Source organism: Triticum urartu, chromosome 7, assembly GCF_003073215.2.
Source record: "Triticum urartu cultivar G1812 chromosome 7, Tu2.1, whole genome shotgun sequence".
NCBI classification, from domain to species: Eukaryota; Viridiplantae; Streptophyta; class Magnoliopsida; order Poales; family Poaceae; genus Triticum; species Triticum urartu.
The window spans coordinates 19,321,899-19,338,501 of NC_053028.1; the positions used below are offsets into that span (position 1 = coordinate 19,321,899).

At 47.0% G+C, this 16,603-nt stretch overlaps 1 protein-coding gene across 1 annotated transcript; it reads left to right on the forward strand.

Moving 5' to 3' along the window:
- Positions 1 to 1,338: 1,338 nt before the first annotated feature.
- Positions 1,339 to 6,879, forward strand: LOC125521237 (sucrose synthase 1). Its single transcript, XM_048686299.1, has 15 exons — positions 1,339 to 1,493; positions 2,410 to 2,532; positions 3,192 to 3,321; positions 3,413 to 3,564; positions 3,663 to 3,852; positions 3,949 to 4,067; positions 4,179 to 4,395; positions 4,477 to 4,572; positions 4,645 to 4,818; positions 4,897 to 5,013; positions 5,094 to 5,260; positions 5,363 to 5,587; positions 5,677 to 5,995; positions 6,066 to 6,310; positions 6,399 to 6,879. The coding sequence occupies exons 2-15, from the start codon at positions 2,423 to 2,425 to the stop codon at positions 6,583 to 6,585; spliced, it is 2,448 nt and encodes an 815-aa protein (XP_048542256.1). The 5' UTR covers positions 1,339 to 1,493; positions 2,410 to 2,422; the 3' UTR covers positions 6,586 to 6,879.
- The last annotated feature ends 9,724 nt before the right edge of the window (positions 6,880 to 16,603 follow it).

Below are 16,603 nucleotides of genomic sequence, written 5' to 3' on the forward strand. Positions count from 1 at the left end.
CCGACATGACAAAACCGAAAAGATAGCAGAACATTTCTAAACTTGACACCAACGTCCGTCACCTGCCTCCGGTACCACCACAGTAGCTACCAAAGAAAAGAATGACAGACCACCTCCTCACCTGAGCTCGACGCGGCTCCATCGCTGATATGCAGCTTTGTGGACCTTCAAGGTGGCTCACCAAAAGTGAAGCCATTGCCGTTGAACGAATCAGACCGGGGCAACATCCCCGACACGCCATCGAACTCCAGATCTAGCACCCCACCACGGCTAAGACGCCGAAGGAGGAAACCATACATGCCATTCACGAACCACGAGCTCAGCACACGTTCCGTCTTTCAGATGTCGTCGATGCAGACCACAATATGCATCCACTCCTGGACTACCTCCCAAGCTCCGCGCCGACGCTGGAGCAAACGCCGTCACAGCGGCGGAGCTTGAGGACACAGGTCCATCACGAGGATGTCGCCACCGCCACGCCATTGTTGGTTGAACAGACTGGTTTCCACATCCATCTCCAACCATAGGGCCGATGGCCTCGTCAGGGAAGGATTCGAAGAATCTTTACTCAACACCATCATCATCGCCGCCGAAACCGAGACGATGAACAGTCTAAAAACCTAAACTACGAGGAAGTAAAAACGATCCACACGTGTGGATCCGGCGACCCCCCTCACCATCGACGACCGAGGTCGCCGGAGAACGGCGCTGGAAGATTGGCGTCTCCTGGCGGCGGCTAGGGTTAGAGCTGCCAGGGACGAGAGCGCTTCTATTATTGTAACCAAATTTCTCGATCATACTATCTCTGTCGGCGAAACCAGTGATTTATAACATTGTGTAAGCGGTGCACATTCTTTTCCCTATATGTACATTTTGTTTCATGACATAAGATTTGTTGACTCGAAACGTCACACCAAGATGACACGAGTGAAAAAGGAGCTCATGCCACGTATGTGTGTATACGTGAGCATCAACGATTGTACCGTGTTCAAGAAAGAAAAAGCTCATACTCGGCCAGCCTTTGATAATAATACAATCTTTTTTAAATGCGTACACTAGGATAAAAAACCGAAGGCCAATCCTGAGAGCAATAGCTTTGGCACAGATTACGAATTTATGACCCCGCGATCCATCCATTTGATCCATGGCTTGCTCCCCAAACCATCCCAAACGTCTAGAATAGGAAAGGGAGAAACATTTTCCCGCCTGCACACAGACACAGAAACCCACGTACACATTGATGGAAAGAAATCAACATACGGGTCAGATCACAATGCACTAATTGGATAAATTGTTTCGCAAGCAAAGAGATCTGCACAGTGAAGAAGGGGGCAGGGCAAAGATGACGGTGCGTGCCACCTGCCACCCCACCCCGGCCGCTGCAACATAAATACCCTGCCTCGCCGTGGGCAGAGCTCTCCATTCACCCGTCGTCGTCCACCTCTCTCTGCTTCCCTTCGTTCCTGCCTCGCGGAGAAGGAGAGCAAGGTCAGGTGAGCTCGTCCTCCTGCCAATGCCAATGGAGTTCTTCTTTCTTCTGCGCGTGCTCTGCTATGCTCTGTTTCAGTGTCGTCGGTGCGGCTTCCTCTGTTTTGCTGTCAATAATTAAGAAAAATAAAGTGGTTTGCTGGAGTAGCCACTAGGGGACAGAAGATAGCAATCAGCATCCACTTGCGGAGATGTGGTGGATGGGTGCTGCGGTCCTGGCAAGTTGCCATCATTCTCTTCTCTGGGTTTAAGGTTTCAGCACCAACTCACCAAGTGGATGCATGGATGCTGTCAGATCTGGTGAGCTTGCTCACTCATGGATCCTCCCCCTTCCCGCCGACAAGTCTGCGCCTCAGTCCGCGTCGCGCTGTCGGTCGGTTCTCCTTTCTTGTGCTAGCAGCCATGGTTAATTAGCTCCAGATTATTTCTGTCATTTCCCGGTAACACGAAAAGCTCGACGCCTAATCACCACCATTAGTCTTAACAACCACCTTGGCATGGCCTGCAAGAAAGGAATCCCACGCTGATCTCGTGCTTTACAAGGTGCTCGCACGCGTCACTCTTCCTCCCTGCCACTGCCGGCTTCGGTTCCAAGTTCCAACGGGCGGCTACTGCTGCTCATGCAAACCCACCGGCGTCTGTCGGCTACTTGAACTTCTCGCCGGACAACACCTGGGCTACCTGTTGGTTTCTCACTTCAGATCCGTATAATTATAAATGCGCACACTCCACTGCTTTTTCCTTCTCGGTCCTCTGTCTGAAACCTTAAGTCTAGATTTTGATTCTTGTATGCCTCTCGATCCTCTAGTTTGCGCCGACGAATGTTTTTTTTCTTTGGTCTTCTCCAAATCTTGCTCGGTTCCTGCTCATCTGTTGGATCTCTGAACTGAAGAACACACCGCTGATAATCTTGTTCTGCAGGCTAGCTTGAGCGATGGGGGAAGCCGCCGGCGACCGCGTACTCAGCCGCCTCCACAGCGTCAGGGAGCGCATCGGCGACTCCCTCTCCGCGCACCCCAACGAGCTCGTCGCTGTCTTCACCAGGTTCGACCCCCATTCCCTCCCCTGCACTGTAACTGCTACTCTTTTTTTCCCTTATTATAAATTTATTACGCAAGTATGTAGATCTCCTGGCGGTGGCTAGAAGAAAACTGTTGCATAAATCAGGCGTCCCCTAGTGCGCAATGGATGCCAAACTTCATTCCTACTCAACATACCTGGTCAATCAATCAAATATATAAATAAGTTTTTCTAGAAACCTAGTATACTGAACAGTGAACACTGATGACACACCTCGTGCTGTTGGAGTTCCGTTGATTGCTGCCAGATCTGACCAGGTGCAGCTGGGTAGAATGATTGTATTCTGCACATTGACCTAGTGCTAATCAAGACTTGCTGAACATTATTATGCACTAATCGGTCTGCCGACGCCTGGATCTGACAGGATCTATGTGGCACAACATCTGACTGAACTGAATCTCACATAATTTTGTCAAGTTAGTAAATGCACCGTCAAAACCAGCACTGTAATGTTTCGAATGGAATTCCCAAAATCTTCTCTGAATGATGCATGATGTGCTAAACAATGGCTTCAGATGTCACCAATCTGACTTGCGAATGTATCTGGGTGGATCTTACTCGATCCGATAATTATGAATGATATGTGGTGGATCTTATGCGGCATATGACGATGCTTTGTGCAGGTTGGTCAACCTTGGAAATGGAATGCTGCAGTCCCACCAGATCATCGCTGAGTACAACACCGCAATCCCCGAGGCAGAGCGCGAGAAGCTCAAGGACGGCGCCTTTGAGGATGTACTCAGGGCAGCCCAGGTCTGCATCTGACTTGTCATCTAAGTGGACTTGAGCATCCTTTTTAACTTTTCCTATTGCTCTAACCGGTGCATTTTCATAAATCATACAGGAGGCGATCGTGATCTCCCCATGGGTCGCACTCGCCATCCGTCCAAGGCCTGGTGTCTGGGAGTATGTGAGGGTCAACGTGAGCGAGCTCGCTGTCGAAGAGTTGAGTGTCCCTGAGTACCTGCAGTTCAAGGAACAGCTCGTGGAAGGGAGGTAAAAACAGATAAAAATATCAGTACCAGAGAATTGAGACAGTAACTGATAATTTGGTTATCTTACTCTGAAGATATTTACTTTTTATATTCTGACAGCAACAAGGACTTTGTGCTTGAGCTGGACTTTGAGCCATTCAACGCCTCCTTCCCTCGCCCTTCGCTGTCCAAGTCCATCGGCAATGGCGTGCAGTTCCTCAACAGGCACCTGTCATCGAAGCTCTTCCATGACAAGGAGAGCATGTACCCCTTGCTCAACTTCCTCCGCGCACACAACTACAAGGGCATGGTAACCTGATCTTCCATTCCGCATCCATTGTTTAAACTTTGATGAGACTTGGCAGAAGAAAAGATGCATGTAAACTTGTACTCTGTTTTTCTGCAGACTATGATGTTGAATGACAGAATCCGCAGCCTCAGTGCTCTCCAGGGAGCTCTAAGGAAGGCTGAGGAGCATCTGTCTGGTCTCCCGGCAGATACCCCGTACTCAGACTTCCATCACAGGTACTGACTTTTTGTATTGTACGCCATTAATTACCCTGGGGCCTGGAAGAATGTTCTTGATAAGGAATCATTGGGAAGTTATTAACAGTTCTTTTGATTGGACAAATGCAGATTCCAAGAACTTGGCCTGGAGAAGGGTTGGGGTGACTGCGCCAAGCGTGCACAGGAGACTCTTCACCTGCTCCTCGACCTTCTCGAGGCTCCTGACCCGTCCACGCTCGAGAAGTTCCTTGGTACAATCCCGATGGTGTTCAATGTTGTCATCCTCTCACCGCACGGTTACTTTGCCCAAGCCAATGTCTTGGGGTACCCTGACACTGGAGGCCAGGTAACAAATTCTGCAACAGTTATGGCATGGTTACATGGTTATGCGACTAAACTTTTTCTCATTAATAACTTTGTGATAAAGGTTGTCTACATTTTGGATCAAGTCCGTGCTATGGAAAATGAGATGCTGCTGAGGATCAAGCAGCAAGGCCTCGATATCACACCAAGGATCCTTATCGTAAGTGTGACATCTCGTATGATAATTAAAACTTGTCGTATGATGCTGAACCTCTTTTTCGGCACTGCACAGGTTACCAGGCTTCTCCCCGATGCAACCGGCACGACCTGCGGTCAGCGTCTTGAGAAGGTCCTCGGAACAGAGCACACCCACATCCTTCGTGTGCCATTCAGAACTGAAAGTGGAATTGTTCGCAAGTGGATCTCACGTTTTGAAGTCTGGCCGTACCTGGAGACTTTCACTGAAGTAGATGCCTAACCTCACCATCATACCTCTGTCATTATTCACAAATATATCTTGCTAACTCTGCCCCATTTCTGCCAGGATGTGGCACACGAGATTTCTGGAGAGCTCCAGGCCAATCCTGACCTGATCATTGGAAACTACAGCGATGGAAACCTTGTCGCGTGCTTGCTTGCGCACAAGATGGGTGTTACTCATGTATGAATTCTAGCTACTTCTGTGTTGTTGCAAGCATATTTACGGCACGTTGATCTTTGCTGATGATCATTGGTCTGCAGTGCACTATTGCGCACGCTCTTGAGAAAACCAAGTACCCCAACTCTGATCTCTACTGGAAGAAGTTTGAGGACCACTACCACTTCTCATGCCAGTTCACTACCGACCTGATTGCGATGAACCATGCCGACTTCATCATCACAAGCACCTTCCAAGAGATTGCTGGAAAGTAATGTTTCTTTACGACTGAACTTTCTCTGATGATATCCATCTGTTTTGTTGTAGAATGCAGTTGTCTTTGCATGGCCTAATGCAAATTCTGCCTTTTCAGCAAGGACACCGTTGGTCAGTACGAGTCTCACATGGCATTCACAATGCCTGGGATGTACCGTGTTGTCCATGGTATCGATGTTTTCGACCCCAAGTTTAACATAGTCTCACCTGGTGCGGACATGTCCATCTACTTCCCGTACTCCGAGTCACAGAGGAGGCTCACCTCCCTCCACCCAGAGATCGAGGAGCTGCTCTACAGTGATGTTGACAACAACGAGCACAAGTGAGAACTGCAGAATTGTTTCTTACTGCTTGAGCTGCATCGGTTTGATGCATTTATTGCTGTTCATCTGACTAGAATACATTCTGCAGGTACGTGCTCAAGGACAGGAACAAGCCAATCATCTTCTCGATGGCCCGTTTGGACCGTGTCAAGAACTTGACTGGTCTAGTTGAGTTGTATGGCAAGAACCCTCGCTTGCAGGAGCTAGTTAACCTTGTGGTTGTCTGCGGTGACCATGGCAATCCATCAAAGGACAAGGAGGAGCAGGCTGAGTTCAAGAAGATGTTTGACCTTATTGAGCAGTACAGCCTGAATGGCCATGTCCGCTGGATCTCCGCTCAGATGAACCGTGTCCGTAATGCTGAGCTCTACCGTTACATCTGCGACACCAAGGGTGCCTTTGTGCAGGTAATTAAATTTTGCATAAACCAAATTCTAGCCTTGTAAGAATTTGTGTACTCACCTCTTGTTTGTGTAGCCTGCTTTCTATGAGGCTTTTGGGCTTACTGTCATTGAGGCCATGACCTGCGGTCTTCCTACCTTCGCAACTGCATATGGTGGTCCTGCTGAGATCATTGTGAACGGCGTGTCCGGCTACCACATTGATCCTTACCAGGGTGACAAGGCCTCTGCTCTGCTAGTTGAGTTCTTTGAGAAGTGCCAGGTTGACCCCAGCCACTGGACGAAGATCTCACAGGGCGGGCTTCAGCGTATTGAGGAGAAGTATGCAACTCAAAATTCACTAGTTTTTACTTGTTCCGAGGATAACTAGTTTGCTGCAACTAACAATCATTTTACCTATCTTATTCAGATACACTTGGAAGCTTTACTCTGAGAGGCTGATGACCCTCACCGGCGTGTATGGGTTCTGGAAGTACGTCTCCAACCTCGAGAGGCGCGAGACCCGCCGCTACCTTGAGATGCTGTACGCCCTCAAGTACCGCACCATGGCCAGCACTGTTCCACTGGCTGTTGAGGGAGAGTCCTCGAGCAAGTGATCTGGCCACCTCCTGCCCGATAGAAGGGTCCCTTGGATTTCTGAAAGAAAAGATTGAGATTTGAGAATGCTTTCGTTTTCTTCCTAGGCGCTGCTCTTTTTAAGATTCAAGGTCGAGTAATTGGTGTGCTAGTTTGGTTTAGTAGTGGGAGTGAGTCGAGACAGACGAAAATGTGGTGTGTGCCAGTCGGTTGGTGATTGCGTATTTCTTGGATGTTACTGTTGAATAATAGGAGCGACATTGGCGTTGTTTCTGAAATAATAATAGTAGCATCCTTCCTCGTTTCCAAGAAAATCTTTGTCACTGTTGCTGAGCTCTGTTACCCTCTATGTAGTCAGAACAATTAGTCGAATCTCAATAGGTGTGCCAAGAACAGCCTAAGAGGAAGGGTAATTTATTGGTTATAGCCGATTGACAGAGCACACTGTGAACCAAGCCATCTTAATATAATTTGTGTGGCCAAAAGATATTGATTAAGCACAATCAGAACTGTAGAAAATGAGTTAGCAAACCAGCATACCGCGTATGTGGACAATCTGACAACAAATGTTTTAGTTCTGTTTCTGCCTTTACTGCATACGCATTGGTGAGGGTTCTGAAGCAACAAAATCAACTGATTGCTAGACAAGATTTCGCTTCTCTTCACATATGAAATCGTAGTTGAAATTGGTGGCCAGAAATTCAAGTTCACTTGTAAATTTAAGTTCTGGAACTAGCACCCTCTATGTAGTCAGAGCAGAGCACTTAGTGGAAGCTTAATAGTGTGCCAAGAACTGCAGAAAATTATTTGTGAAGCTCAATAGGTGGCGAGGGGCATTGGTTGGATGTGTGCCAAGAACTGCAGAAAATGACTTGTGAACCAAACCATCTTAATACGATCTTAATATGATTTGTGTGGCCAAAAGATATTGATTAAACACAATCAGAACTGCAGAAAATGAAGTCTGCAATCTGACGACAAATGTTTTACTTGCCTTTTTCGTAGCACATTTTACTGCATACGCATCGGTTGGCTGAGGGGTGAGGGTTCTGAAGCACCAAAACCAAGAAAATCAACTGATTGCTACGCAAATTCTGAAGCACCACGCTCGCTCACTGGATGAACGTGAACTAATCAGAAGAGGGGGGAATGAGGGAGACCTTTAAGCAAGGCTGGAGCAAGAGTGAGCTGTGCAGACCTTGCGACGGGTACGGCGCGCAGCGACGGCGCCCGCGCTCTTCGGTGCGGCGGCCATGGTCGCCGGCGCGCCGCTCCGAGCTGGTGGCGGCGGCCATTGCCATTGTCATCTATCCGCTGACGCGTCTGAGCAGAGTGGCGGAGTGGGGATGGCACGGTTGGGCCTTATGGATGCTCGAGCCCATTTAGGACTGGGCTGTTCAAGTCAGTGGAGCCCAAGCAGCAAGCAGCCCATCAATGAAGCAGATTAGGAGCAGAGCGAAGCCATTGGAGGGGAGGGGAGGGATCGACCGCAATTCTATTCCGTGTTTTTAATCCGCAAAAAATGCTCGTTGGTTGTTCCAAGCTGAGGCCTGCAGCGAGCGACAGTAAACCACAAGACCACACCTTCGGAAAGCTCGATGTGGCAGCATGGGCTGGTAGTCTACATCATACTCCCTCCGTCCGGAAAAAGTTGTCCCCAGCTCAGTTCTTGAAAATCAAGCAAGATTTGAGAGAATAGTTTTAGGGATTGGAAGAACCATGGAGAGGATTTGGGGAAATTTCTGGACCATTCTCCTCGGTCCCTCTCTCTGTATACATCTATAGTATGTGTACATTTTACATTTTAGTCCCTAAGGAACTAGGTAAATATAGTCATACACCAACACTCCCCCTCAAGATGGGGCAAATACATCATACAAACCCATCTTGCTACAAAACATGAAAAATGTTTTTTCGGGGAGTCCTTTTGTAAGGACATCTGCTACCTGACTAGCTGAGGTTACATACGGTAGGCAAATTATCCCTCTATCAAGCTTCTCCTTAATAAAATGACGATCAATTTCTATATGCTTGGTTCGATCATGCTGAACAGGGTTATTTGCAATGTCAATGGCAGCTTTGTTGTCACAGTACAACATCAGAGGATTGCACCTGTACAGCCGCAGCTCTGCTAGGAGGATATGTATCCATAGTAACTCACATATGCCGTGAGCCATAGATCTAAACTCAGCCTCTGCAGTAGATCGAGCCACTACACCTTGCTTTTTACTTCGCCAAGAAACTAGGTTTCCTCCTACAAATGCACAATAACCAGATGTTGAGCGTCGGTCATCTAGGGAACCAGCCCAATCAGCGTCAGTATAGCACTTAACTTGTAAGTCTCCTTGTCTGGTATATAAAAGGCCTCTTCCTGGGCACCCTTTAAGATACCTTAGGATCCTGTTTACAGCTTCCATATGAGCTGATTTTGGGTCATGCATATACTGGCTAACTACACTCACAGCAAAAGCAATATCTGGACGGGTATGAGATAAATATATTAACCTTCCAACAAGTCTCTGATAGCGCTCTCGATCCACGGGTGTACCTGCATCACTACTTAAACGATGATTTTGCTCAATAGGTGTAGCTGCAGGTCGACAACCAAGCATACCTGTTTCCTTGAGCAAATCCAAGATATATTTCCGTTGTGAGAGAAAAATGCCCTTTGACCCCTGTGAGACCTCTATACCAAGAAAATGTCTCAGTTTTCCCAAGTCCTTCACTTCAAATTCCTGTGCAAGATGATGCTTCAGATTTGCAACTTCAGTGGAATCATCTCCGGTAATCACAATGTCATCGACATACACTATCAGTATTGCAACCTTGCTATTACTATGCTTGTAGAATAGTGTATGGTCAGCATTGCTTTGAACATAGCCCCTTTTCAGCATGGATTGTCTGAACCGGTCAAACCAAGCTTGTGGTGACTGCTTTAAGCCGTATAGAGAACGATGTAGGCGCAACACCTTTCCACCGGTTTGACTGGACTCAAACCCAGGAGGTATATGCATGTATACTTCTTCTTGGAGATAACCATGAAGGAAAGCATTCTTCACATCCATTTGGTAAATATCCCAATCAAGATTTACAGCACATGACATAAGTGTCCTTACCGAATTCATCTTTGCCACCGGTGCAAAGGTCTCTTCATAGTCGATTCCATATGTTTGTGTGTAGCCCTTCGCCACAAGACGGGCTTTATACCTCTCCACCTTTCCCTCGGGGGTCTGCTTAATAGTGAAAACCCACTTACAACCTACAGGTTGCTTACCTGGTGGTAGATCCACGAGCTCCCAAGTCTCACTCTTCTCCAAGGCTTTCATCTCATCAAACATTGCTTCCTTCCATTTTGGATCCTCTATAGCTATTTTCCAATTAGATGGTATGGACACTAAGTCTAAAGAGGCAATAAAGCTTTTGAAGGGTGGATTACAATATTCATAGGAAATGAAATTGGCAATATCATGTTTATAATCTTTGAGGTGTCCTGGAATGTTTCGATTTCTAGTAGGTTTTCGCAAAGCAATCGGTAGATTATTTTCAGGAGCAAGGGTAGATAATTGATTCTCACTCTGCCCCGCGGTGCTAATAGGAGTGGCGGAACTACATGGGTTAGTGTTAGTACCTGGGTCCTCATGCATGTGAAGCTCACCGTCTTGTGAAGGAAATGAAGAATTTTCTATTGCATTTTCTGTGTCTCCATGACCAGAACCATTATTGCACCCATCATTATTTGTCTCCTCCCCCTGATTTTGAGCATTATCTAGAATGGGTAAACCACTTGAAGTGGAAACAAGAATGGGGCTTAATGGAGAGTCTACATTACTACTCTCCCCTTCTTGTTGCACTTCACGTGGGGATAATGCAATGCCAGTGTCACGTGTTGAGCCATAATATGGTTCATGCTCACGGAACGTCACATCCATGCTCACAAAAAACCGGCGCTCTGAAGGGCACCAACATCTATAACCCTTTTGAGAGGGGGAATAACCCATGAAAACACATTTGAGAGCACGGGGATCTAATTTTCGAACAGAGTTCCTATAATCATGCACAAAGCACACACACCCAAAGACCTTTGGAGGAACTACAAAGTCATTAGAATTCAAGAGACACTCAGCGGGAGTCTTGTGACCAAGAACCCGAAGAGGCATATGGTTTATCAAATATGCTGCGGTTTTTATTGCTTCCCCCCAAAGAAATTTAGGCACATTCATTGTAAACATAAGTGAGCGTGCAACCTCAAGCAAATGTCTATTTTTACGCTCTGCAACACCATTTTGTTCCGGAGTATCAACACAGGTAGTTTGATGTTCAATGCCATTTGAGGCAAGGAACTGTCCAAACTCGTTGTTGATATATTCAATACCATTGTCTGAATGCAAGGTTTTAATAGTTGCCCCATGTTGATTTTTAATGAGAGCACATAAATCCTTAAAAACCAAGAACACATCACTCTTATGCTTCAAGAGATAAAGCCAAGTGTAACGACTAAAGCAATCAATAAAAGTCACAAACCATCGGTGCCCAAAAATGGAACGAACCTCACAGGGTCCCCAAACATCCGAGTGAATCATTTCAAATGGTTTGGCACTTCTTAAACCTATACTAGGATAGGAACCCCTTGTATGTTTAGCTAACTCACAAGCATCACATACAAGGAGCTCCTTGGGACACAACTTGAAAAGAGAGGGGTAAATACGTAATAATGCAGCAAAAGATAGATGGCCAAGCCTGCGATGATGGAGTAGCAGTTCTTGGCTAGGAGACAAGCATGATGGAAAAGCAACTTCATCACTTCCTTCATCAAGATAGTAGAGTCAATCATGCACGGTCCCAGTCCCCAACAGTCTCCCTGTCGCTAGCTCCTGAAAAGCACAACAGGTAGGATCAAACCAACCTCTACAGTTAAGGGATTTAGTAATAGAGCTAACAGATAAGAGGTTGATTGGAAATTTAGGAACATGTAGAACCGGAGATAAGGACAATGTCTTAGTGCACCTAACGGATCCATGTCCTACAATAGGTGCCATGGATCCATCAGCTACACGTACCTTGTCCTTACCTGAACAATGTGTAAGAAGTGAACAAATTTGAGGCTCCTGTCATGTGGTTAGTAGCTCCTGTATCAATAACCCAAGGGTTTGATTGTGTTGTAGAAGTGTGGGTCTGGTGAGGTTTCATACCTTGGTGTGAATTGATATAGAAACTAGATTCAGCTTTAGAGGAATCCTGGGAAGTAGACGAGCCTTCTGAGAGTCTAAGCTTGGAAGTAAAATCCTCAAGAGCTCGCACATCGACCACTGGTAGCTCCCCCTTGGATGTAGTGAGGTTAGCTTGTTTTTTGTTTGCTCCATGAACTCCCCCTGGCCAAGACTTTCCTTTTTCCCACCAAGTTGGAAAGCCATGCAGCTCAAAGCATGCATCCTTTATGTGTCCAGTCCTTTTACAATGGTTGCAGAAAAGTTTGTTTTTATCTGATTTGCCAACAAACTTTGGGGCACGTCGAGCTTGCATGGATAAGGCTGTACGAGCATCTGTATACTTTAGGCCATTCTCAGGCTGAGCCAACCGAGTCTCCTCCTCTATCACACTTGAGATAACATCATCAAGACTAAGCCACTCAATTTTTGAGAATATAAGTTGGCGTCGAAGGTCAAATTCCTCATTTAAGCCATCAAGAAAGAGCTTGCTCACAAATGGCTCAAACCAGGTATGATGAATAGCCAAGTCTTGTTTGTCAACGGGCTCAAAGGGATGATAATAATGCAGTTCTCTGTACAGTCTTTTGGTCTCACCAGCATACTCTGTCACAGACTTTGCGCCTTGCTTCAGGTTTGTCAATTCATGCATAATACGATTACCTTGCATTTTATTGGATCTCCCTGCAAACTGCTTCTCCAAAGCTGCCCATACTTCAGATACAGTAGTCATAGTCTCAACTTGTTCTCGAATTGGTGGTTCCATGCTTCCTAATAACCAGACCAACACTCTGTCATTAACCTGTTTTGCACTAGTGTCACTTAGCTGTTTTCCTTCATCAGCACTAAGCAAGTCATCATAACCATGAGAACTCAGGATTAACTGGGCATGTCGTGCCCGGCTGATGTAATTGCCCGGTCCAGCCAGCTTTACTGGATTAGGCTCAAGTGCATATTTGATTCCTTCAGGAACCACTCTGAGTTGTTGCTGCTGCTCAAACATTTTGCTGAAAATTTCATATAGCTTATCCACACTAGAATCCCCTGCTTTATCCTTGCTTGGATCTGCCATAGTTCACCACGACAAAACAAACACCCAGTCACACAGGACTTGTTTTTAGCACTCCACCAGCAACACACTCGTACACAATGGCAAGTAGATGTATTTAGTATGAGTTGCTCTCAGATGCACACACGCAGCACAAGCAGAATATTTTAATCCGGCCACCAAGCAAAGATAAGCTTGACTTGACAAGCTCACAGTCAATCAGTACTAATCGCAATAATCCAAAGGGAATCACAAGTGCTATTATCACCTTCTCATACAGATGGTCAGATGCAGAGGAGGCGGTGGCCGTATATTGGCGGATGACAGCAAGAAGCTCGCCTGCAGATTAACAAATCTGTATACCGGCGGCAGTGCGGCTAGATGCGGCAAGACATCACTAGCTTCTCGTTTCCTTATCAACTAACACAGGGGCGACTTGATGATTCAAAGCTTACCGCCTAGCCGCCGTAGTCAAGCTGGCGAATCTGGACGGCAACACAGCACCGCCAACCTCAAATCACAGAAGAAACGCAGTGGATTTCAACCTGCTCCGATGCCATCTTGAAAATCAAGCAAGATTTGAGAGAATAGTTTTAGGGATTGGAAGAACCATGGAAAGGATTTGGGGAAATTTCAGGACCATTCTCCTCGGTCCCTCTCTCTGTATACATCTATAGTATGTGTACATTTTACATTTTAGTCCCTAAGGAACTAGGTAAAATAGTCATACACCAACATCAGTTCATTTCTAATTTTGCAAAAAAAAAACTTCTGGTTATAAATCTCGTGCTAATCCCCCCTCACCTCTGCTTCTTCCTCCTTCGACCACGGCTGGACCAAGCGGCCGTCGGCAGCCGCCGTAGAAACAGCGGGCGCCCACCTGTGCCGCCACCCACCTGCGCCCCTGCCCCGCCGCCCACCTATGCCGCCACCCACTAGCGTCGCTGTCCCGCCGCCCACCTGCAGCTGCTCCTCCAAGGCGACCACCTCGACGGCCACCTATGCCTCCACCCACTAGGAGTAGTCCTTATCAGAATAATTGTGAGCAAAAATGGGAGTAGTGCTCTAGATGGACCAGCACCACTATCCTACAGTTTAGTCTATTCAGTCAATATCCAGTGGAGTAGCAACCAACAGAAGATCATGTCACACTAATTCAAGTTTGTACAATGGAGTAAACAGTAGATGCACAGAATTTAAGTTGCTGTACAGTGAAGTTTAAGTGAACAACCTTAGTTACATTTTGATTTTTGCGGGCAATTCGATGGATGGCTCACTCACCTATTTGGACCACAGGGAACAACTTCTATCTATACATGGTCATGCAACAGAACAACTGAGAGAGGGAGCTGAAATCAGTGCAAGAGCAGCATAGGTGAGTGCAAGAGTAACAAAGTCAGGACATGATCATATACTCCCATCTCTAGATAAATACAGTAACAAAGTCAAGAATATGTTGAGCCATCAGTCAGTCTATGTAAATGCATATTCCAGCGTGGGCATATAGCAGCACCACTTTATATTGCAGCAGAACTTAAATGATTCCTAGATGCACTAGTAATCATTTTGTTTAAAACTTAACAGGTTTTAATAACAACTACTCCCAACTCTGAATTTTGACAGTAAGAATAAGAATGAAAATTCAGTGAGTAATTTAGATTACAGAATAAGAATAAGAACAAGGGCTTGAGGATGTTCCTATGAATTTTGCTGTGTCATGTTTCTTTAAGGAATGGCCATGCAACAGAAGAACTAAGAGAGGGAGTATATGACTTCTCTCAATAAAATTCAATTAGATTATGGAGCTGAATCTGACCTCCAGCTCTACAAATTGAAAATTATGGAGCGGAAAATTATAGAGGCTGTCTCATACAGTAAAATTTAGTGAAATTTTACAAACTGAAAATTATGGAACTGGTTCTGATTTCCAATTCAGACTCCAGACACCACAGACACCAAAATTGAGCAGGGAGCAGCAGCGAGACCATTAAATTTAGCTAGACAAGATTTCATAGGAGAGAGCCTGTAGGGGTATGTTATCTGCACGTACCCTATGAAGAGGAGAGAGCCGCCTTCATATCCGCCGGAAAAGGAAAAGTGAGATTTTGCTCCTCCCAATTTGAAATTTTGCCGGCGGCTCCAACCCCTACATCGAGGCGCTGGTGGAGGCCGACGGCGCCTTCCGTGCCGCCCACGACTGCCTCTTCCTCTGGCTGGACGCCGCGCCGGGGATGCTGGAGTGGTACACATTCGGCCTCGTCGCGGGCAAGGATAGGGAAAGGTGAGTATTTTAGGGAACAAATCAACAGGCAGGGATGGAGGGAGCGGTGGAGCTACGGGTCGCTGCGGGGCGGCGTGGTGGAGCTGCGGGTCGCGGCGGAGCGGCGTGGTGGAGCTGTGCGGCCAGGGACGGAGCCAGAAATTTGGTATAGGGGGGCGAGTCCCTCACCTGAGCTCTTACATACTAGTGAGCTTCAACCCAGCCAAAAAACATTAAGACCGTGTAAAAGGCCAAAACTGAAACCATGTTTTCATTGATGTAAACAATAGAAGAAGACTACCAAATTGTCCATCTTTGACAAGACAACTTCAAATTTTATTAAATTTATATAGCAAAATTTGGTACACTGGACTACAAATAATTGATTCCAATCTGATTTTCATGCCCATCAATCAACGATCATTCATGTTAGACAATTTTTTTTAGATTTGAAGTTGATGAGAGGAGTCATACCATGGAGGCATAGAGGAAGTCATGCATCGTCAGGTCCATGGTGGGATCAGGTTGATGATCATCTTCAGTAGGATTAGGGTAGTTCTGTTGGCTAGGTTGCAGATCGTTTGCATTTGCATCATGCTCACAGCTGACAGAATGACCTACTATGCCGACGGCCCAGGCCGTCGGCATAGGCCAGTTTCCCACCGGGATAGGTCTATACCGACGGCCACAACATATGCGTCGGCGTACCCCGAGATGTCGTCGGCATAGAAAAGCCGTCGGCACCAAACCCAACAGAGTCAATTTTTTGTATTTATGAGTTATATAAAAAAATTAAATAGTTTCCTGGTTAGGTATAATTGCCCTCATGTAGAATGGATGGGTGGCCATGCAGGCTTGTTTAGGTTCGTGCCGAATATGCTCCCTTGTGTAGCTGGCTCTGCAAAACTGCGGGATCTCTGCTCTGTGGTGGTAACACTCGCACATCACCTAGTCTCTACTCCTAATGTCTCAGTTGGTAGGTCGCGTTCCGGGTTTTATTTTCGTTCCATCATTTTCGTCCGGTTTTTTTGCTGGTTTTTTTTCGACGGTTTTCTCGTCCCTTCCCCGCACGTAGCAAAAAAACAGCCAGCGAAGGTCCCCTCGATCCATGTATTCTATCCTACGATCTCTCAAAGACGCCCCAGCCCCCAATACGAGCCGCCGCCGAGATCCAAGACGAGCCGCCGCCGAGATACGAGTCGATCCGCCGCCGCCGAGGACCGAGTGGAGCCGCCGCCGCCGCTGGCCAGGCTCTCCACGATGTGCGCGCCGGGGCGCCGCTCCCGCTCCCGAGCATAGCAGCAGCGGCGGAGCCCCGCCGCCGGCGAGCTCTCTCTGGCGGAGGAGGGCGGGGGCGAGCTCGCCGTCTCCCTCGCGCTCAACAATCTCTTCTCCCACGCCGTCGCCCGCTTCACGGCCTACTTCGGCCTCATGCTCCCGCATCGACCAGCTCTTCGGCACGGAGGACGTCCATCAGGCGGCGGGCGAGATCTCCGGCCGGGATGGGCCACTGCCTCCACCATCAG